The sequence below is a fragment of the Temnothorax nylanderi genome, unplaced genomic scaffold, assembly GCF_030848795.1.
Source record: "Temnothorax nylanderi isolate EJ_2023f unplaced genomic scaffold, tnyl_v1.0 TNYL_tig0019_pilon, whole genome shotgun sequence".
Classification (NCBI taxonomy): domain Eukaryota; kingdom Metazoa; phylum Arthropoda; class Insecta; order Hymenoptera; family Formicidae; genus Temnothorax; species Temnothorax nylanderi.
The window spans coordinates 528705-548170 of record NW_027249081.1 but is presented as its reverse complement, the minus strand read 5'-3'; the positions used below and the strand labels follow the sequence as shown (position 1 = coordinate 548170).

Here is a 19466-nt window from a genome sequence, read left to right as displayed (position 1 = left end):
ACTCCGATGACTCTATTCGGTGTCTGAACGGTTGTAATTCCCGTCTCATCCATATTCCATATGCAGTGAGCCTGGAAATGATGAGAAACGTTATTTTCGACTAAAACTGGCAACATTTATTCATCAGTTAACACACCTGGAAATGATGTTTATCCATCAGAGATCTTAGTAGCGCAAAGAACCTTTCTACATTTGTTTGATTGTAACTGGTGGCACGTGCTAAACTTGTCGCTTCTGGTTTGCGTATTGATAATATTGGATGTCGTTTGAGAAAGCTGCTTAGCCAATCTTCACCGGCCATGCGAGCGGCTTCCCACGATGCTGGTACCTTGAGATTCAATTTTTTGGCTAAATCAAAGGCTAAACCACGGGTTTCCTTCGCAGATAGCCCAAAGTACATATCGTTGTTATGTACTAAGTATTCCACCAAAGTCTTTTCAGTTTCAGAGTCCATAACCTACATTTGAAATTAAGACGTTGCATGAATATAAACTTTGCTGAGCAGAGTGCATGCTTTTAAAAATTAATAATCGTTAAGTACTCACCGAGATATGTCCTTTATGTAGTACGACCACGTCATCCAAGTTTTTTATCTCATCGTTGTTCTTCTTCAACCAGTCGTTCAACGTGGATCTCCGGACATCGAATTGTTTTACGGCTGCGGAAACGCTCATTTTATCTTTTCTCACCGCAAGAACTGCCTTCTTGAGTTGCTCCTTGTCGACGGGAGTCCTTTTGCGACGATACGTGCGTACCATTTCCCTCCTATACAAACTGACGCACGTGCAAAGGAAAGGAAGACAGAATCACGCCGCTCGAAGGAAACCTAACCTAAAATCGCCGTGAGCGTGAGCTGAAGTCGTGCGCCCGGCGCGCCACAGTGACGAGACTAGCGGACCAGCCCCGGGTGCTTACTAGCGGATAAGCCCCAAACATAAGTTTCAGGTTTGATCGCCCACGAAATATTAGACATTAACGATAATGAAAAAACTACACTGGATTCGTGTTCAGCATGCATTACTCTTTATAATCACGTACCTCGAGATTTGGAGAGCAAATATTATTGCAGATATTACAATATTTCCACGCGCAGAAAATTTCACTTTTACCTTCCGAAAACACGTTTGCCCTCGTAAAAATCATAAGCAGCGTTTACAATGTTAATAGCGAGTTCGCACAATATACAGGTTCCGAGATATTTGATTTGGCGGATTTACCCCGTTAGCGGTCTAGCCCCTGTCTCCCCTATTTATATAAATATATTTGTTAACGAAAATATCTCATACGTATATATAGAATTGAATATTTCCAAGATATTAATTAACTTAAAAGTATAACAGTTACCGACAAATTCAATTTCTTACAAATATTAAGCCCCTTGCACAATGCCCGGCAACAGGCAATAGGAACAGGAAATAACCAAAAAATCGTTAATTACAACCTAAAAAATTCGAATGCTATGATTGGTTGGCAACAGGCAATAGACACAGAATTTTCAACGTGACGGAAACTCTGTGTCTATTGCCTGTGTCACTGTTTATTCTGCATTTATACATGATTTCTGATTTCTATTCCCTGTTCCTATTGCCTGTTGCCTGGCATTGTGCAAGGGGCTTTACACTCGGAAATATTAATTGTAGGCCAAACAAAAAAATACGTGTCTTCTCTTCTACGGAATTTTTTTTCGGAAAGGAATTGTCAAAATAATAGGAGTATAGGTCAAAGCATGAAAATTTCTGCAAGAGTGATCAACATAATTTTTTACTACAATTTTTTTATGTTTATTAATTATTTTTACATCTCTACATTATTCCAAAGATCGCTCTTTGATTATCGTGCAACGGCAACTCAGATTCACGCCGAGATACCGAGAAAGCATTTCCAGCGTAAAAACATCGTCGATCGCGCGAGCTAAGTAAGAGCGACAAGGAGGGAGTAATATTCTCCCTCTTGCTCGGCACTGCCGAGCGCTGCCGACACACCGATAGACCGAGCGTCACTCTGCGTGCGTAGTGGAGGGGCCGCGCATGCGCGAAAAACCGGGCCGGATTCACATCACTGTCTCTGATCGTGTCTACGCGGCCATCTCACACAAAATTGCATAGGCTATCCATAAGCATAGCATAAGACCGCTGGACCAATGACGGAAATGACGTCATAAAATGAAACGTTTTGATTGTATAACTCATGACGCGGCGTCGTGACGCGACGCGCGACGCGTATAGTGGGAACGCAGCATTACGATAATTTACTCCGCGAAAATGCGAAAAGTGAACAGATTTACTAGATTTCGACCAATGAAATCGTAGATACTCTAGTGAATTCTCTCACTTTTCGCATTTTCGCCTCGTGAAAAGATACGTAATAGGCCCCCTGATAGAACCCTTTCAAAGATTCCGTCGAAACGGTCCCGTGATTGGTGATACGCTCGTTCCGCTTCCGCGTAATGGCTTCTGCACACAGGACGCGGAAACGCTTGCCGCGCGGTAAGAAGCGACGCGGTAGCCAATAAACTTTTGGTTCTTACGGAAAAGCAACAACAAACCGTTAATTGGCTACCGCGTCGCTTCTTGCCGCGCAGCAAGCGTTTCCGCGTCCTGTGTGCAGAAGTCATTGGCCGGTATTCATAATCAGATCTTATTTCAAGATCGTCTTAAGTAATATCTTAAGATGCTAATACGGCTCTGTAATTGGTTAATGACATCTTAAGATTGTACTTAAGATGGTCTTAAATATAAGAACCGACTATGAATACCGGCCATATTATTTCTGATTGCCGATTGCCAGTTTACTGTCGCCAAAACAATTAAAAGTTTGCCAACTCTCTCTTGACAACCGCAATTGACAAACGCAACCGGAAGTAATACTTTTCAAGCAGTTGCCATCATTTACGACGTATTGTAGAATGGCCCTAACATAAGAAATATGATCCCTTGGGAACCTTTTGCCGCGTCGGTCCCGTAATTTCATTTGCGGTTCGCGAGCTTCACGAATAAAGACTGAAACATGTCAAACATGATGGCCGTAACCATAGTAACCCGAGCAAAACACCGTTGACCGCGTCTGATGTTTTTCCTTTTTTTTTAAGGTTTTTCATTAACGCTTCGAACAGATAGCGCATATAGGTTGCAGATTGCATTTTAATGTGACATTGACGAAACACGTAAGTTATAAAAACGTATAAATTAGCAAGTAACAAAGACAATTTATCACAGCTGCAAGAGAACGCATAGTACGCATACAGATATCGAGTTACACATTTTCATTCATGGCATTGACTGGAATTTATAATGTTTACAGAGCACTCGTCATGGTTCGCAACAACACAAAAAAGAATAAGAGGAAGCTCAGAGCGTGGAAAGCGTCAGAGCTCCAGAGTGCACTGCGTTCCATAACCCACGGGCCAAAGCTGAAAATTCGTCAAGCCGGCCGACAATTCGGCATTCCAGAATCTACCCTACGAATGCATCTGAAAAACTTTGGCGAACTGCGCGAGACATTGGGTCGCAAGCCCACTTTCACAGCACAAGAAGAAGCCGAGTTAGTGGGACACATTCTCCGTTTGGCCGGAATGAACAACGGTATCGCATTCCAAGATCTTTGCAGAGTTGTCTTCGAATTTGCTGAGGCAAAACGGATCAAGCATTACTTCAATAAAAAGTCAAAAATGGCAGGGAGGCGTTGGCTGTACCGGTTCCTGAAGAGAAACCCACAAATTTCGCTACGACAATTGGAAGGCACCAGTCTGAATCGTATTGCTGTCTTCAACAAGGACAAAGTGAACTTTTTCAGTAACTTGGAAGCAGTTATGAAGAAACATAAATTCACTCCGCACCGAATCTACAACATGGATGAGACCGAAATAACAACGGTGCGGGAGAAATGCTCAAGTAGTGTTTACACAGCCGAGGGCAAAAAAAGAATCGGAGCAGTAACGTCTGATGAAAGGGGAAGAACCGTCATTGCTGCTTTCTGCATGAATGCAGCGGGATGTTATATACCACCAATGATGATTTTTCCCGGAGTTTGTATGGATTCGAGATTGCAGCACAATGGACCTATCGGAGCTATATACGGTTGCTCAAAAAATGGCTTGACAAATGAAGTTCTTTTCTGTCAGTGGCTGGAACATTTTGTGAAACACGTGAAACCCACGGCTGATGATCCGGTCCTCCTGATCCTGGACTACCATTCGAGTCAAGTCTCAACGGCAGCATACACGTTCTGCATAGACAACAGCATCACTGTGGTAACGGTTCCTCCACACACGTCCCAAGCGCAGCCGCTCGGTCTCACTTTCTTTGGTCCCCTGAAAAATGCTATGCACCAAGAATTTAAGCTCTATCTGACTTCTCACCTGTACGAGAAAATTGGGGAGCACAATTTGGCGGAGTTTTTGAACAAAGCGTTTATAAAGGTCGCGTCGGTGGAAAAAGGAATCTCGGGCTTTAGGTCAGCCGGCATTTGGCCACTTGACCGGCCTGACATTTTCGAGGAAAACGACTTCGCGCCGCCAGACGAAAATAACGAAAATGTTGTTCAGAATTCGATTATCGCTGCTGAGTGGTGCGTTTATGAGGAGAGCGCCAACGAGAACGTCAATCTTTCAGACAAGTCGATAACCAGCGACGATAGATGATCCCGCGGATCCTGCCAACTCCCACCAAAAAGAAGACAGTCCCAGGATGAAGGAGAAAGTCGCGTGCAAAAATGCAATCAGAAATTTTCACTGCCAGTCTCCGGCCAATAAGAAAAATTGCAGAAAGCGGCAGAGAAATGAAAGAAGAAGTAAGAGGCCCCTAAGAAACGAGGGCCCCAAAAAAAAGCACGAAAAGAGAAAGTTCAACAGGCTCCCAAACGAGAAAGACCAAGGAAGAAGCAAACGCCGAACCCACGGGCGACCTAGAATCCAGTTCAGACGAGGAAGCAGGAAACTACGTCGTTGGACCCGACGATCAGTGCCCTAATTTGTGGCGAACCGGAAGGGGACAGGGGACAACGAATTGTGGTTTCGTTGTTGCCAGTGTTCAACCTGGATTCACGCTGAATGCAGCGGCGTCAACAGGGTCAAAGATTATGGCTGCGTTCCGATATTCACTGTCAGTACTGAAAATCTATAGTGTACGTTATGTAAACTATAGATTTTCAGTACTTGCAGTGAATATCGGAACGCAGCCTATATTTGTGATTTTTGTTAACTTATAATACTTTCTACTGTTCTTCAATTATGTTCTTCAATATGAAAAAAATTAATACAACTTTTTTGAATTAATGTTTATTTATGTCGAATTAATCGTTTAATGAGTGCCAGTCAATTCTACTCGCAGAAATTTTTTTTTCAAATATCCCTTTATTTTTAAAGTTTCGCGTTTAATTTTCAATTATTTATCATCACTTACATCTTTGACTATATAGTCAAAGATTTTATGTACAGAAGAACGAGCCTATCAGAGAGTTGAAAACAGAATTAATCTTTAAAAATTAGCATGTATGTATGTATGTACATTCATATAAATATATAAAAGATTGACGCGCCTTTTTTCGATGAATTTCGGAACTCACCGATGTTGAGTTATCCACGAGCGTGCGCAATAATGCGCTATGACGGTAGTCGAAGTTGCGCAGAGTTATGTAATAACAGATATTTAATGATAGTTATGTAATAAAAATATATGATTTTTATATAATAATAAAAAGACATTAATAATTTTTTAAAGATAATTATGGAGAAGAAAGGACGATTGTAGAACAGTAACATTATATTATCATTTTACTAATGCAGAGCTGAAATTAGGGTATGGTAAATAAACACAAACCAAAATACACCAGCGAATAGCAGCATGTGTTTTAACAATGGATTTAATAATAATTATTATTAGTATCAACTGGTTTAGTAATTAACAGAAAAATTACTATTATAGTACAAGGCGACTTTATAATAGTAAGTAGTAACAAATTTATTTTATCATAAATGTAAACTTAATAAAAATTTTATGAAGAGTTTCTTTACACGAGTTATCGAAATATTTATTTGTGTATCTAATAAAAGAACAAAAGAGTTTTTCCAAAAGTTTTCAATCTTCGGATTGACGAGAAGTCAAATAACGCGCGCGCAAGAATCGATAACCCTCGATTAGGCTGCATCCCCATGGAGAGATAAATAGCGGAACGGAACTAAAACGGAATTGCTCTGATTGGCTAATCTTCAGGTGGGGGTCTCTCAAGATGGGATATTAGCCAATCAAAGGAATTCCGTTTTAAATTCCGTTCCGCTATTTCTTTCTCCATGGGGATACACCCTTATCCCGTCATGCCTCGCGCGAGCAACCCCGTGGCAACAACTGCGCACCGTTCTCATCCCGAGGATGTCGAGCGCGTCTAAAGTCGCTTTCGGTCTATGTTGCATGTCGTCCGTCGGAATAATAGGCTACGTGCACTACAAGCAGGCCTACGACAGGTAGAAACCCGCGATTTGCACGACGATTACGATCCTCGCGACTGACGTTGCGCTCGCAAAAATCGTTTTTAGGGATCAGCTTCATCTGGGTGTGATACGCGACATCGAGCGACGGGAACGCCGTAAGGCAGAAAATGTCTACGTTCTGCAGCAGCAGGCCGAGCTAGAGAAGGAACTGCGCAGAGGGGAGGCAATACGTGAGAACGATACGTAACGATTGATAGTCGCGTGATTGTTAGTCTGTTACTCGAGGATTTTTTCATAAGGAATAAAAAGAGCCGTGTGTAAAGTATCCTGCCCGGTCACTTCACTCCATTTTGTATGCGCGTCGAGTACCCGTTGAAGCGTCCTCCTCTGCAAACACTTGAGTAAATTTACAGCTTTCAAGCGAGCATTATGGCTACCGACGAAGCACCGGATCAACCCGGTAAGTTTGGAGCCTCATATAGAACGAAAGCGCAAAAGTATTTGCCACTTTGGAGTATTTGCCATATTTTTATTCCCTCTTTATATACATATATTGAGGTTATAGTCATATATCCAATATAATATATTAAAAATATCAATTGCTTTGTAGCCAATGTTTTTTTAGCGTTTATTATATAATCATATTGGTCATTGTATTGTGCGCTAGTTTTTAAAAGAAAGGAAAGGAAAAGTCAAAAATGTATCTTGATTTATTGTTGGAAATTTTTACTACAAGTTTAAAATGTTATATACTTTATTTTCCTTATTTATCTATTTGTTGATCTTGTGTCTTATACGAAATGGAAGATTTAAGTTTATATCAAACACTTGAGTTCTATTGTACATAAAATATTGTACGAATTAATCTCTATGGTTTTAAACTTTGTAAGTTTGTTTAATTAGATTTGAAGCTGCACAGATTGTATAAGCAACATGCATAAGATAATACTAAAATGTCTTATAATATCATAGCAAAAATATTTTGAGTGCAAAGAAGTTAAAATAGTTGATTCTTGTTTTATAGATTTGTCTTGCATAGAGGAGAGTCTCATGAGTCTAGAGAAATTGGATAGAGCGTCACCCGACCTATGGCCTGAGCAGAGTGAGTAAATTTTTAAGTATCATCTATAAGTCATGTAAACACATTACATCATAAATGTAGCGAGCAATGAAGTTCCAGGTGTACATGAGTTCGTTGCTCAAAATTCACCGCAGACAGAACCATGTTTTTGGGCTGCGATGTCGCAGGAAGACATAAGCCATGTGCATCGTGAGTTGATATGCATTAACATATGATTCTTCATCCTGTTGCTAAATACCGTAAAATATTTTCTTGCAGAACTGGGTAATATGTCAATGACCGGGCTTATCTCGGAAGTGAAAAGACTGCACGATTTAGCTTATCAGCTGGGTCTAGAGGAGGCTAAGGAAATGACACGCGGCAAATACTTGAACATATTTAAACATAAATAACCTATTTTAGATTTGCAAAAAAAAATAATAAAACGTGAAAATGCATAAGTATAATCGGTATTCTTAAGAAACGTTTTGAGACGTTTTTATATTTTTGCAACCTGAAAATTCCTTAAGAATTCTCTAAGATCCACCTTGTGTATCTCTGTACATTTACAAATGCAGATGGAAAAATGATGCTTGAGTCACAACTAGACCCAAATGATAGGATTCCAACCTGATAAAAAAAAAAGGAAAACATAAATATGTGAACTACATCTGTAGTATATATGTAAATATTTATGTTGATAACATACCAGGAAATACGTGTCCGCATATTTGTATAACAGAGGACTACCGCTGTAACCTGAACAAGGTTCACAGTTTCCTTTGGCGCATAATTCGACAGATAGAGCTTGGCTTAAATAGTCCGAGCACTGCTGCTTAGGTACGAGTTCTAGTTGTAATGACTGTTGCGTCAGTGGTTGCGCTGGATCACAGGGTTACAGCACTTGAACGTTACATGAACACAGCTTACAGTTTACGCTTTACGATAGTTTGTTCTATTAATACAAATACCTTTTTGACCTGACAATTTTCCCCAGCCGACAACAGTGCATGTACTTCCTAAGCTGACGTATCTGTCTCCCGGTATAAAGCAGATTGGTTGAGCTGTGGCTGGAGAAGACCGGATATATTGCTATTTCATTGAGGCTGTGACCGTCACAATGTCTTCAACACGTGTATATTTAAGAATTGTACATACCTGTATAATCGATAGCCTTCTTCAAGCGAAGTAAGGCGATATTGTTCGAATAACTTGCGGCGTCGTAGCCCGGATGTTTAACTACATACGATATGTCGTGGCTACTGGTATTGTGCCCGCAAAACAAATTATTGCAATCTGGATTCGACTCTGTATTATATTCACCAATAAGCACAGAGCATCTGAATGGATTACGAACAACGATTATTATAATTACTGCATGCTACAGATCAATGCTGTCATACAATCGAAAATCTGAGCAACGATCATTCGTTATATTTTATTTTCGACTGCTGTATACGTACAATTTGTATCTGTCCGATTTCGCGAGTGCGCATGTAGCTGTAGTCAATACAATACGCTCATTAACAATCACGCCATTGCACGAGTATTTAATCTCACCCGTTAATGTATCTGAAAGCGAATACTTGCTAACAGTCTGAAAACGCATGTCTTATATAATAAAAGAGATATAGCTAACTTTCTCTCTCTCTTGTCCTTCGAATAAACAAAATTATATATAATTTGCTATATATATGATGCCGCAGAAGTTTTCTGCCTTAAATTTTTATTGAAAAACATTTGGAACCAACTTTCAATTGGTTCAAACTGACGACTTTTGACGCAGCATTTTAACTTCAATGTTATAATTCAGATATATAATTGGCGGTTTCTGGGACATCCTGTATATTACGCAATTTCTATATAATACAAGCACTTCTGTATACGTGCAAAGGTACTTGCTTATAAAACCGATTCTTGCGACAAAAGGATACGATCCTAAAGTGTCTACGTTGTTTCGAACGATACTCTTTCCGCACTGAAAGTTTGAAGGTGGTTGCGTTGGATATGCATCCAGGCTTCTATCTGGATACGTCGGCCGTTCGGTATAACTGTCGACGCTGCAGCAAATTTTTATGCGTGTTCGATCGTACCCGCACACGGCTTGTCGCAATCTGCGTTCGAAAAATCCACGTCTGTAAATATGTACTCGTCCGTCCGACATAAAAAGGGACCACGTTACCTGTGAGCGGAAAGTCCGTTTTGATCCATTAGGGATACAACCGCCGGGCAGTACTCGATGAACGAACACTTCTGATCACTGGGACAAGAAAGAGAATTATTCTGGCACGTATCGTAATGATACCAAGGATACTCGCACAGCTCCGAAGTTACGATCGGCAGTAAAAGTAGTAGCAATAGGCAGCACATTTTTATAAAGATATAAATTTGTATAGGATATAAATGCAAACGAGATGGTCACACTCTTGACGAGGATAAAAATTCGTTAGTTTCGTCTAAGCGGAGATAAGCGGTTTCGTATCAGCGTCGTCGGTCGCGAGAAGCGAAATTCAATAAAACGATCCTTTCCATGAAAGAAATATGCAAGATAGGTCGACTTTTAAAAAAAATTATCGTTCTCTCAGATCTCTTTTTTCGAATGTATTGTGTTTTCTGTGTAGAAACACGACGGATTAATGCAGATAGATCTCGTAGTCCGTTTCGCATTCGCGACCAACATCGTCTGTACCGGATGATGAACTGATTTCGTTGCATCGCGCACCTCTATGCGACAGACAATTTCGTTTCTCTCGGTTACCTTGACTAGAGCATTATTCGCACATCCGGCGGAACTGTGATAATCACGCGAAAAAGATACGTATTATGCGATTAATGCTCGAAACTGTGTTACATTTTTACTTAGATTTCTTGAGAAGGCAACAGAGGGGTTGATATAATCACCTCCTTGGTGTAAACTACACTGAAATTAGCTAATTAAAATGAAATGGACTTTTTTAAACGCTGCGATAAATTCGTACAGCGCGGAAACATTATTTAATCATACAAATTAAAGGAAAATATTTTGTCTGTATTTCTACGAAAATAATGGTAAAATGAAAAACATCTTATAAGATATTTACATTTTTATTAGACATCGTCTAATTGCGTGACCCACCTTGTATATAAAATTTATTAATACTCGTATAACACGTAATTATAGATAAACTCATAAAAGCAAAATAAAAAATTATTAAGTACTATTTGTATAAACAAATTCTCTTGCTGTTCGGCATACTGTGGATTAACGGTGCATTAATGAACTTTGGTTTGTACGTTTCTTCAATTCTCGTGCGAATAAGGGGAACAGGGAAGATTTTTAACAATTCGAATTTCGTCTTTCGTTCCACTCGATCGCGGTCTCGATGATGCCGGACGATCGGACGAAGTCGACGGCAACGATATTGGCGGTGCGTTGCCATTTGCTGTTGTACCAATTCGTAACGTTAATATTAACTTTCTCCGCCATTTGGCGGATACTTCCGAGCCGGTTTAAGATTACGTCCCATGTGTTGGGCGTCAACTCCGCCATCGCCGACCTCGGTATCGATCTAGGATGCCTGAAACGAGAACCGCCAGATTGGCACAATTATAATTTGCGCTATAATGTCTCTGTTCATGCTGCATTGAGAGCAAAACTAATGACAGTAATGACACTTTTTTTATGCAATGGAATGCATTGCTCTCATTGCTATCAATTGAGACCATTATAAACTTAATCGGTCCAGCTATTATTGAGATCCGTTAATCGTATCAACTAAGCAGCTCAGACCGGATATAGGTATTCGGTTTGTCTGGCGCGCGTACACTTGACTCATGATCGTGCCTCTTAATTAACGAAAGTACTTATAAAACCAAGAGTAAGATATATATATGATGAGAAGAATAATCTTGAATAGCTTAGCGCTACTCGATGTCGGATTTGCATGATTTGCATACCCGAGACTTTCCGTTTCGATGCGATTTAAATAATTGAACAAGTCTTCGATAGTCCTGACGTTTCCCCATTGATGAGTCACGCAGGGCCACACGCTTTCGTAACGACTGACGACTCGTCTCTCATCATAACCGATGATAAGTCTTTTCCCGGATGACCAGATCGTGTTCAGCGTGCTGGTCCATCCGTAACTCTTCGGCAAGTAGTACCCGGCGAATTGTTCCTCAAGGAATCCAATAAAGTCGTGATGCACCGCCAGACTTTTTCCAAAACCTAGCAACACCATCAGCATATATTTTCACATAAATGACGAAAGTCTACTATTTACAAGTCCTAGCTACGAGTTGCACAATCTTGCTAGGTTACTTATTATTATTAATTGAAAAGCAGCGATAAAAAAAAGCGAAATTGTAATGTTCGTGTATTTCATTCCTATATCTTGCTAATATTCATAATTTGCACTGTTAAATTCGCACTGTTAAATTCGTAGTGTCAAATTATATTCAATTTGAGTTGTTTTTTACGTTGTTAACTATTCCTATAGATCACCATTGTTCTTACTCAATATGTCATTAATTTAACTAAACCAATGGAGTTAAAATAATACTATTTTGTGTTAAAATAATAAATTTCGACATACATTAAATAACAAAATGTTATTTAACTCAAGATATTGGTTTAAATTTCATCCTTTAATATTTAACAGTGCGTTGCCCGAACAATACGAAACAATCGATACAAAGCAAGAAAATTGTCTCTAGAAAAAGTCAGATGATAAACAAGACATCTTAAAGTCTGAGCAAGTCCGACGCAACTTTTAAATGTCACGAACGACTCTTAAGCCCCTTACACAATGCTAGGCGATAGCGATAGTGATAGCAATAGCGACAAAATTGCCGACAAAGCTACAGCATCGATACACGGCTTCCGATAGGTTTAAAAATTTTGTCGCTATCGCTATCACTATCGCCTAGTATTGCGCAAGGGGCTTTATAATTTATCTATTAAGTCTCCTATTTTGTTGCGTTATAAAGAATTCTACGTTAATTTAATAATCTTTTGAATCAATGCTCTTTATTTAGTGCGGGAGTATCGCGAATGAATTCCAAGAACGGTATTCGAGCGTAACAATATTTTTATATATTTTAAAAAGCGCGAGAAGGAACGTTGCATTCGCGATGGTTCTATACTACCTACAATATTTTTGCCTGACCAAGAACTGTCGAGCGTTAAAATGTATTACCAACTGGAAATTCCTGGATGTCGAATATCACGATCTCGTTCGTTTTGTCGAGGAAGGTCTTCACCTGGTTGATAACGGTCTGCATGGGAACGGACTTGAATACTCCGTGATTCGCCCACCACACCGAGTTGGTGTTGGGATAGTGTCCGGCTCTGATGTCGAGATATCGGACCCCGTAGATCAGTTGCGCGAGCACGTCCACATCCTGCAGTTTAATTATCCTAACGATTACCAGCAACGGTTATTCCATATTTAATTCTTACTATATTCGACTTTAATGCGCAAGCTCTCTTTAACGTCGCCCGAACGTTTTCGGGCCAAACACTCGAACGCGCGCGCGACAAGCATCTGATTTGAATTGAAAGGAAGTCTATTTTGAATCAATCGAAAGAGTGCCGTGGGAAAGGAGATCTAGTATAGCCGTGCGACTTCCGACTCGGAAACGATGTTGTTGTCGCAGCGAGATTAACTCTGCGGATTATCTGGATTTATTCCGCGCAAATATTCAATTTTCTGTGTTATTAATTCGGAATTTACCTGCGTTATCACGTATCTCTCGACGATATTCTCGGAGTTTGCCCGTTCGTGTATCGCGTACGACGCGGAATCGTGCGTACCGGGCAAAAATACTCTACTTATAGGCAGCGATCCTAAGATGGCCCTCCTCTCCGTCATCCAGTGAGGCTGCGTTCGCAGACAATTTGTCAGTTTTACCGTGCCGTTTCTCAGCCAGGCGACATGGTAATCTATTAAAGCGAAATTCCGTTTCAAGATCGGATCACGTACACCACTAAAGATATCGCAAGAAAATAAAGTAGATCAAGTAGCAGCCTTTGAACTGTCTCTTTTGATTTCGTCAAAATTATAAAAAGCAATTGGCTCTTGTGCAACAAATTCAGATGGAGGAAACAATATTTTCTGTGCGCTGTAGTAAATATAAATATATGATAAAAGAGCTTTAGTAATTTTATTAAAAATTACGATCGAGAATCGCTGCATATCGTCCGACGATAGTTATATTAGTTTTCTTCCGTATTTATATTCACTATTTGCGTGTATATGTAGGGCTGGAAAAATTACTGTAAAAGTGACTCGTTACTAATTCTAAAAAGTATAATTCGTTATTGTTACTATTGTTCAAAAAGTAACAGGTCTCAATAACAAATTATTATTTTTGTTACTTTTTTTATGTTACAAAATCAATTAATAATAAAATTTGTCCAATTAAAACTAGTTAATAATAAAATAATTTTAAAAACGTTACATTTCTAAGAGATTTTTGTTGAAATATCGATGAAAGCAATAAAACTTTGGATTTTTAATTTGCTAGACCATAAAATAACTTGAAAAAGGAGTCTTTCGAGTATCATAAATATAAAGTTCGCAAATTTTAGACCTTTTTACACATTTTTTTTAACTTTAATCTTATGTGTTTCAAAATCTTGATTTGATATACAAATTTACGATCAAATCTGTTTTTAGAATACAAAAATCTACAATAATTACATATAATCTGAATTGTAAATATAAATTCTATGAATTTTATCGAACTTCTCGTTTATTTTTTAAAAGAAGTTAGTGTTTGATTCTCATTCATAAATAATCCTTAACTCAATCATGAAAATGTTTCTCTTTAGAGCCTCCGAATACATGAAAATCAAATAGGTTTTAAACATATATATATATATATATATATATATATATATATACATATAAAGACAAAAATGACTATTATATTCGTTACGTTACCGGAAAAACGGATACCCGAAAAATAATGATTGTTACTGTTGTCGTTGCAGACAAAAACTGACAATGGATAATGGTTGCCATTGCAGTTACAGTTTTTGCAACTGATAATGATGGCTGCGAAAATGTAACTGTAACGGCAACGTGTTAAATAATACAAACGCGTTATTTCTCAATAATGCTGTATATAATACGCTTGATCAGTAGTCTATATTGGAATTATGATGTAATTGCGATGTATATACATATAAGTCGCGTACGTACGTAGGCATTGCTGAACGAACGTGAGATTCGAGGTGGGAACGAACGTGGCCTGCAGTCCGGTCCTCTTGATGCCGCTCGGCGCGTTTGGTATCAGGGTGTAAATTGGCTCGAGGCCGTTCGTGGGCTCGCCCGTGTAAAGAGCGATCGTATCGCCCGGTCGATACCTGGCGTGATTCCAATAAATCTCGATCTCCCGTATCGTTTGAATCGACATTATGGGCGAGATAATCAGGCCGACGTGCGCGCGTTGGAAATCTAAAAGGGGGAAACAGGTGTTTCGATGCGAGGCTTTTTTCGAACACAACTGGGTGCAATAATTTCAATATGACAATAATCCTTATTGAAAACCGAGGCGATTATTGCTCTGCGAGACGAAGACGCGCATTGACACGATTGCGTAAGTCATAACAATATTTTCTTAAACGAAATACGTCAAACTTGATATTCGATAAAGCGGCACGAAAATATCGACGATCCAATCGATTTATTGTTGCATTTATTATTGATATTCCCTGGTAGAAAAATGTCTCAGAATTTTCTATAAAAATTTTCAGATTTTCTCAGAATGCTCAGACTTTTCAGATTTTTTATACGAATTGGAACGTTTTGCAGAAAAACTCAGACAAAATAATAATAAAACATTTCGGATTTTTCCCGCCAACATATCTTTGTAAAAGTCTGAATAAATATGAGAAAAGCTGTGCAATTTATCAGAAATTTTCATACACACGGATACTGAAATATTACGAAAATCCTCATCCAATTATTTTTGAAAGTATATCTGAGAAATGTTATATATATTTTGTCAAAATTTTTCACAAGTCTCAATTCATACAAAATTCTGAGAAATTGTTTTACCAGGGTTTGCATAGTTTATCGCGCTATTGCTACACTGTCAACTTTAAAACTCACCGTCTCCCACGTCCGGACCACAAAATCTCGCCGTCGACGCGCCGTCGACGATTGTCAACCAAGGGAGAAGGGCGGGAACGATAGTAAGTAGCTTCATCTTCGTGCACAAGTTAACCGCGGTAGGACCGTAAACAAAATCTATTATCCGCCTCTTTGAGCCGTTGACATTCTTCTCGGTGCTCCCTCAATCGTTTCAATTCTTCCCACGAAGCCAACTGGCTACGAACTGCCGCAAAAGACGTCAGCCTTCACCTTCGATCCAGCTCGTTTTCTTGCGCGGCTCTCATGAGTTTAAGAAATTATCACCGTCAAGAAAGCTTACGACGTATTTACAAATACAACGGTTGTTTTAAAGAAGAAACCACGTACATTAATAATACATCTTATTATTTATAATAATAAAAATAACGGAGGGAATAAGCGCGGTGTTGATTCTCTTACGTAAATTAAAAATATCGAAATGTCTTTCTTCACAGAAAATAAGTTACTTAATTTTGTGATTAGGTAACTTATTGATAGAAATAAATTTGTTCACAATCAATCTTATTGTTACATAAATCTATAGGATGTGACTTCACAAGGCAAGAACGTTATGCAATTAAAAAATAAAAAGCCACTCCAGGTCGTAAAATTACGATGACTTATCCTGCAGCGATATGATGCAAATTAAAAAAATTAAACAATTGCAAAATGAACGTATTTATTAACACTTGCTCATTAATCGCGATACAATTGGAAAATAGACGATCTCACGCGGGTCGTAGCTCCTCGAGTTTTCTCGGTTCGACGCGCTAGTCTCCGTTCATAGATCGTAACTGATCGTCGTACATGCGGTCAAGTCAAGTTGTGCAAGTTCAAGAACGTGGTTATAGCGACTAGCGAACGCGATGACGACAGAATCGTGTGAGACACATAATTGTTAAGAAAAACCATCCGCGTTGATTATAAATGCTGACCGTTTATCTCTTCATCCTATATCGTCTAATCGCGCGATTGTGCAATCTTATTTTTTCTCGCTCTTATTACGAGATCGTGGACGTGTTCCGCGCGTCTTACATCGCTCTCGAGACTAGCGGGGGTCCTTTTGCACCGTCAATTTTGTTTAACGTCCATCACATTTCTACCGGTGACTCGTTTAGTTTGAAAGTAATCAACGAAATGAGATTTCTGCTTGAGGGATTTTTCTTCTCAATATCTTCGCGCGGGAGTTGAAGAAATCGAAATTGTGAAGAAAGAAATTCAGGGGAGAACGTCTCTCTTATCTTTTAATTGGAGAATTTGCCTGCGCTACGCGATTGATCCCGATCGAGATCGCTGAATCTCCGTGGGGGAGAGGCGGAGGAAGCCCCCCCTCTCTCCCCCCCCCCCTCAGGAAATTAACACGATGATATTTCCGCGTGCTGCCGACGCCGAGTCGACGTCGAACGACGAGAGGTGGGGCAGAAGGACGAAAGGGGAAAAGGGGACGGAACGTGGAAGGGGGACCAGAAGAGGAGATCTCTTACCACGAATTATATCGCGAAGAAGTCGGGCTCGGCTGATTGCGCGTTCGTATCCTCGACCATCCGTTCCTGCCGTCCTCCTGGCATCGGAGTTCGGACTAAATGCGTAGTCGTTTCCTTGATAATCGACGGCGAACGCGCAAAAAAAAAGCCGCTGACTCGCAACGTTACCGCGTCGATGCGTGAAACTATGCGGCGCGATTCGGTATCACGCGAACTTCAGCAGCGACGGCGGTGGCGGTGGTGGCGGCGGCGGCGACGACGACGGCAGCGGCGGCGGCAGCGACGGAGGTGGCGGCGGCAGCGGTGGCAGCTCTCCACCACAAACGGCTTTTTGCCTGTGTGGCACAAGCAAAAATATTTCTTTCTCGGAAAGCAGGCAGCACGAAGTACAAACCGGGGTGAATATTGTAGCGGTAGTATAATTAAAGGCCGCTAACAGAGAAGAAAACAAAGAGAGAAAGAAAGAGAGGGTGGGAGGGAGGGAGGAAGGAAGGAAAGGCTCTGTCGAGGGGTAGCCGCTGGTGTCAAAGGATTTCTTGGTTCTCTTGAAAAGAAGAAACGTAGGGAAGACACGCGAAGAGAAGTAAGAGAGGAAAAAAGAATGGAAGGAAAGAAAGAAAGGGGGGGAAGGGGGGTGAAAAAAAGAGACCGTAGAATGGAAAGGAAGAAGCAAGAGGAGAGAAAAGACCAAGAGAGGGAGGGAGAAAACGAATTGTCGTCTTATATGTATTTGCGACATATAGAGCTGCGTGAGCTGCAATCTTATATTGTTCTACTTTCTATAGCGAACGTATGTTATACTTGCTATTATTAAGGTACGCTGAGAATACAGCTGAGTCATGTTACTAAAAAAAGAAATATCTTTTAACTAAGACTGTAATGTCTCTCCTTTTTTCTCTCTTCTCAAATTAATATTACACGAATAAAATTTCTTTAATGGAATGAACAAGGAAATAATTTAATTTCCGAGTTAAAGATTGTTAAGTAGATAATAATATTATTTCAATGCCATAGGTAACAATTGTCGTTCTGTTCCATTCGGAGAGTTATCAGTTCTATAACGGTTCGCGATATACGTACAAGTAACTGTTTTTCCATCGAATGAGTCGCCGGTATGCGGGAGCCATTAAGCAAAAAGTGTTAAACAGACCTTGGAACGTATTCCGACCATAAATTTAGCGCTAATGAGAGTACAAGAGTATTTGCGTCTTCTGTACTCGCGTGAATTATCTCCAAACATTAACTAATCCATAAGACATACAATGTTCCAAAACAGTGTCTCTTTAACAGTTTCTTTGGCTGATCTTTTCCTAAGAAAGACTTTCGAGGTCTTATTTATACTTATTTACACTTAAAAATATTTACACTTAAAAATACCATGGCCCATTTTTTGCACCATATATATCTTTATAATTATTTTATATAATTACGTTTTTATAAATATTTTTGTATACGTCTTATATTAAAATTCTCTTATAATAAATCACCATATAGTTTTATTAAGCAAAGAATGTGGATTTCTTAACTACTTAACTTCCCGAAATTTACTTCGCGAAAAGCCCATTTTTTTCAGTCGCAACTTGAAAATTGTTCGGTAAAAAAACAACTTTACATTAGCCAGAAAATCACTAAAAGGATATCCTGTGGTTTTCAAATATTCTGTGTATAATGTGTATATAGTACACATATAAAGCAAAAAATGTGCAAGAAACCGCATCGAGAATTTCACGGAAATAATTTTAAAAGATAAATTGCTTAAATATATTATTCAACAATCAAAGAGAGAGAGAGGAGAAATTAGAAACGCTTCCTGAGGTAATAAAGATTAATGCGGAAGAAGATAAAAGTGAAAGCGAAGAATAAATAATACACAACTTGTGTAAATCTCAAATTTTCTATCTCGTTGCAAGTTTCAATCTTTTAAATAATAATATGCATTTATTCGTTTTATCTCTCGATTCTGAAAAATTGACAAGAAATTAAGCATATCTCCAAACGCGTTTGCAGAGCGCAAATAATTGATAAAGCAAATACACAGATAAAAATTTTTTACTATTTATATTTAATATTAAATAGTAGTGCATTATATATCTTATATGAAATATCTCGAAATGGGGGAGGAGGGTATTAGCCTATTCACCTCGTACTCTTTCACTCACAACCTTCAACTCTTCAATCAACCTTTTGTAGAACCGAGGCATACATGGGATGAGGGTCGGGATTAAATGCGGACCTGTCGACTACTACTTGACCGCTTTCACACGAAGGCACGCGTCACCCCCAATACCAAGTAGTTTAATATATAAAAATTTACCTGAGCATCATGACGCAGAGAGAAATAATGCGAAAAATTGCGAAGAGTTTTTGCAGCTAAATGA

The 19466-nt window shown here is 39.3% G+C and overlaps 5 protein-coding genes across 12 annotated transcripts; 3 read left to right on the top strand and 2 right to left on the bottom strand.

Moving 5' to 3' along the window:
• The first annotated feature begins 2544 nt into the window (after positions 1-2544).
• On the top strand, positions 2545-6007 carry LOC139768965 (uncharacterized). 3 transcript variants are annotated; one of them, XM_071699644.1, is made up of 3 exons: positions 2545-2620; positions 3089-3163; positions 3301-6007. In XM_071699644.1, the coding sequence occupies exon 3, from the start codon at positions 3311-3313 to the stop codon at positions 4637-4639; it is 1329 nt and encodes a 442-aa protein (XP_071555745.1). In that variant the 5' UTR covers positions 2545-2620; positions 3089-3163; positions 3301-3310; the 3' UTR covers positions 4640-6007. The 3 variants fall into 3 exon arrangements, with proteins under 3 accessions (XP_071555745.1, XP_071555744.1, XP_071555743.1); XM_071699643.1 differs by lacking the exon at positions 2545-2620 and adding an exon at positions 2627-2860; XM_071699642.1 differs by lacking the exon at positions 2545-2620 and having other exon boundaries at positions 2627-3163.
• Positions 6008-6329: 322 nt separating this feature from the next.
• Positions 6330-6749, top strand: Pet117 (cytochrome c oxidase assembly factor-like). The gene is made up of 2 exons (XM_071699640.1): positions 6330-6457; positions 6530-6749. Exons 1-2 carry the CDS (start codon positions 6366-6368, stop codon positions 6669-6671), a joined length of 234 nt encoding a protein of 77 aa, XP_071555741.1. The 5' UTR covers positions 6330-6365; the 3' UTR covers positions 6672-6749.
• On the top strand, positions 6744-9122 carry Lin-52 (DREAM core complex component lin-52). 4 transcript variants are annotated; one of them, XR_011717460.1, is made up of 5 exons: positions 6744-6884; positions 7449-7526; positions 7587-7694; positions 7764-8324; positions 8482-9122. XR_011717460.1 is itself a non-coding variant. In XM_071699638.1 (4 exons), exons 1-4 carry the CDS (start codon positions 6854-6856, stop codon positions 7895-7897), a joined length of 333 nt encoding a protein of 110 aa, XP_071555739.1. In that variant the 5' UTR covers positions 6744-6853; the 3' UTR covers positions 7898-9122. The 4 variants fall into 4 exon arrangements, 3 of the variants coding, with proteins under 3 accessions (XP_071555739.1, XP_071555738.1, XP_071555737.1); XM_071699638.1 differs by having other exon boundaries at positions 7605-7694; positions 7764-9122; XM_071699637.1 differs by having other exon boundaries at positions 7599-7694; positions 7764-9122.
• On the bottom strand, positions 7102-9854 carry LOC139768962 (chymotrypsin-like protease CTRL-1). Its single transcript, XM_071699641.1, has 7 exons — positions 9667-9854; positions 9383-9598; positions 8948-9073; positions 8643-8824; positions 8456-8554; positions 8194-8366; positions 7102-8114 (listed from the first exon to the last, which is right to left on the bottom strand). The coding sequence occupies exons 1-7, from the start codon at positions 9852-9854 to the stop codon at positions 8010-8012; spliced, it is 1089 nt and encodes a 362-aa protein (XP_071555742.1). The 3' UTR covers positions 7102-8009.
• Positions 9855-10549: 695 nt separating this feature from the next.
• LOC139768950 (PI-PLC X domain-containing protein 1) lies at positions 10550-17381 on the bottom strand. Of its 3 annotated transcripts, none has more exons than XM_071699625.1 (7): positions 17089-17381; positions 15584-15865; positions 14672-14926; positions 13199-13407; positions 12662-12866; positions 11421-11691; positions 10550-11041 (listed from the first exon to the last, which is right to left on the bottom strand). In XM_071699625.1, exons 2-7 carry the CDS (start codon positions 15678-15680, stop codon positions 10801-10803), a joined length of 1278 nt encoding a protein of 425 aa, XP_071555726.1. In that variant the 5' UTR covers positions 15681-15865; positions 17089-17381; the 3' UTR covers positions 10550-10800. The 3 variants fall into 3 exon arrangements, with proteins under 3 accessions (XP_071555726.1, XP_071555728.1, XP_071555727.1); XM_071699627.1 differs by having other exon boundaries at positions 15584-15809; XM_071699626.1 differs by lacking the exon at positions 17089-17381 and adding an exon at positions 16314-16825.
• Positions 17382-19466: the final 2085 nt, after the last annotated feature.

What these genes read in the sequence shown, in the direction of transcription:
- Pet117 (XM_071699640.1), top strand. Translation starts at nt 6,366, where the DNA reads ATGTCGAGCGCGTCTAAAGTCGCTTTCGGTCTATGTTGCATGTCGTCC. An exon ending in TACAAGCAGGCCTACGACAG is followed by an intron (nt 6,458 to 6,529) that starts GTAGAAACCCGC and finishes AATCGTTTTTAG; the next exon opens with GGATCAGCTTCATCTGGGTG.
- Lin-52 (XM_071699636.1), top strand. Translation starts at nt 6,854, where the DNA reads ATGGCTACCGACGAAGCACCGGATCAACCCG. An exon ending in CGAAGCACCGGATCAACCCG is followed by an intron (nt 6,885 to 7,448) that starts GTAAGTTTGGAG and finishes CTTGTTTTATAG; the next exon opens with ATTTGTCTTGCATAGAGGAG. An exon ending in AGACATAAGCCATGTGCATC is followed by an intron (nt 7,695 to 7,763) that starts GTGAGTTGATAT and finishes ATTTTCTTGCAG; the next exon opens with AACTGGGTAATATGTCAATG.
- LOC139768950 (XM_071699625.1), bottom strand. Translation starts at nt 15,680, where the DNA reads ATGAAGCTACTTACTATCGTTCCCGCCCTTCTCCCTTGGTTGACAATC. An exon ending in GTTCGTTCAGCAATGCCTAC is followed by an intron (nt 13,408 to 14,671) that starts GTACGTACGCGA and finishes TCGCTTTAATAG; the next exon opens with ATTACCATGTCGCCTGGCTG. An exon ending in AGAGATACGTGATAACGCAG is followed by an intron (nt 12,867 to 13,198) that starts GTAAATTCCGAA and finishes ATTAAACTGCAG; the next exon opens with GATGTGGACGTGCTCGCGCA.
- LOC139768965 (XM_071699644.1), top strand. Translation starts at nt 3,311, where the DNA reads ATGGTTCGCAACAACACAAAAAAGAATAAGAGGAAGCTCAGAGCGTGG.
- LOC139768962 (XM_071699641.1), bottom strand. Translation starts at nt 9,854, where the DNA reads ATGTGCTGCCTATTGCTACTACTTTTACTGCCGATCGTAACTTCGGAG. An exon ending in AACGGACTTTCCGCTCACAG is followed by an intron (nt 9,599 to 9,666) that starts GTAACGTGGTCC and finishes TTTCGAACGCAG; the next exon opens with ATTGCGACAAGCCGTGTGCG. An exon ending in ATGCGGACACGTATTTCCTG is followed by an intron (nt 8,115 to 8,193) that starts GTATGTTATCAA and finishes TTTTTTTATCAG; the next exon opens with GTTGGAATCCTATCATTTGG.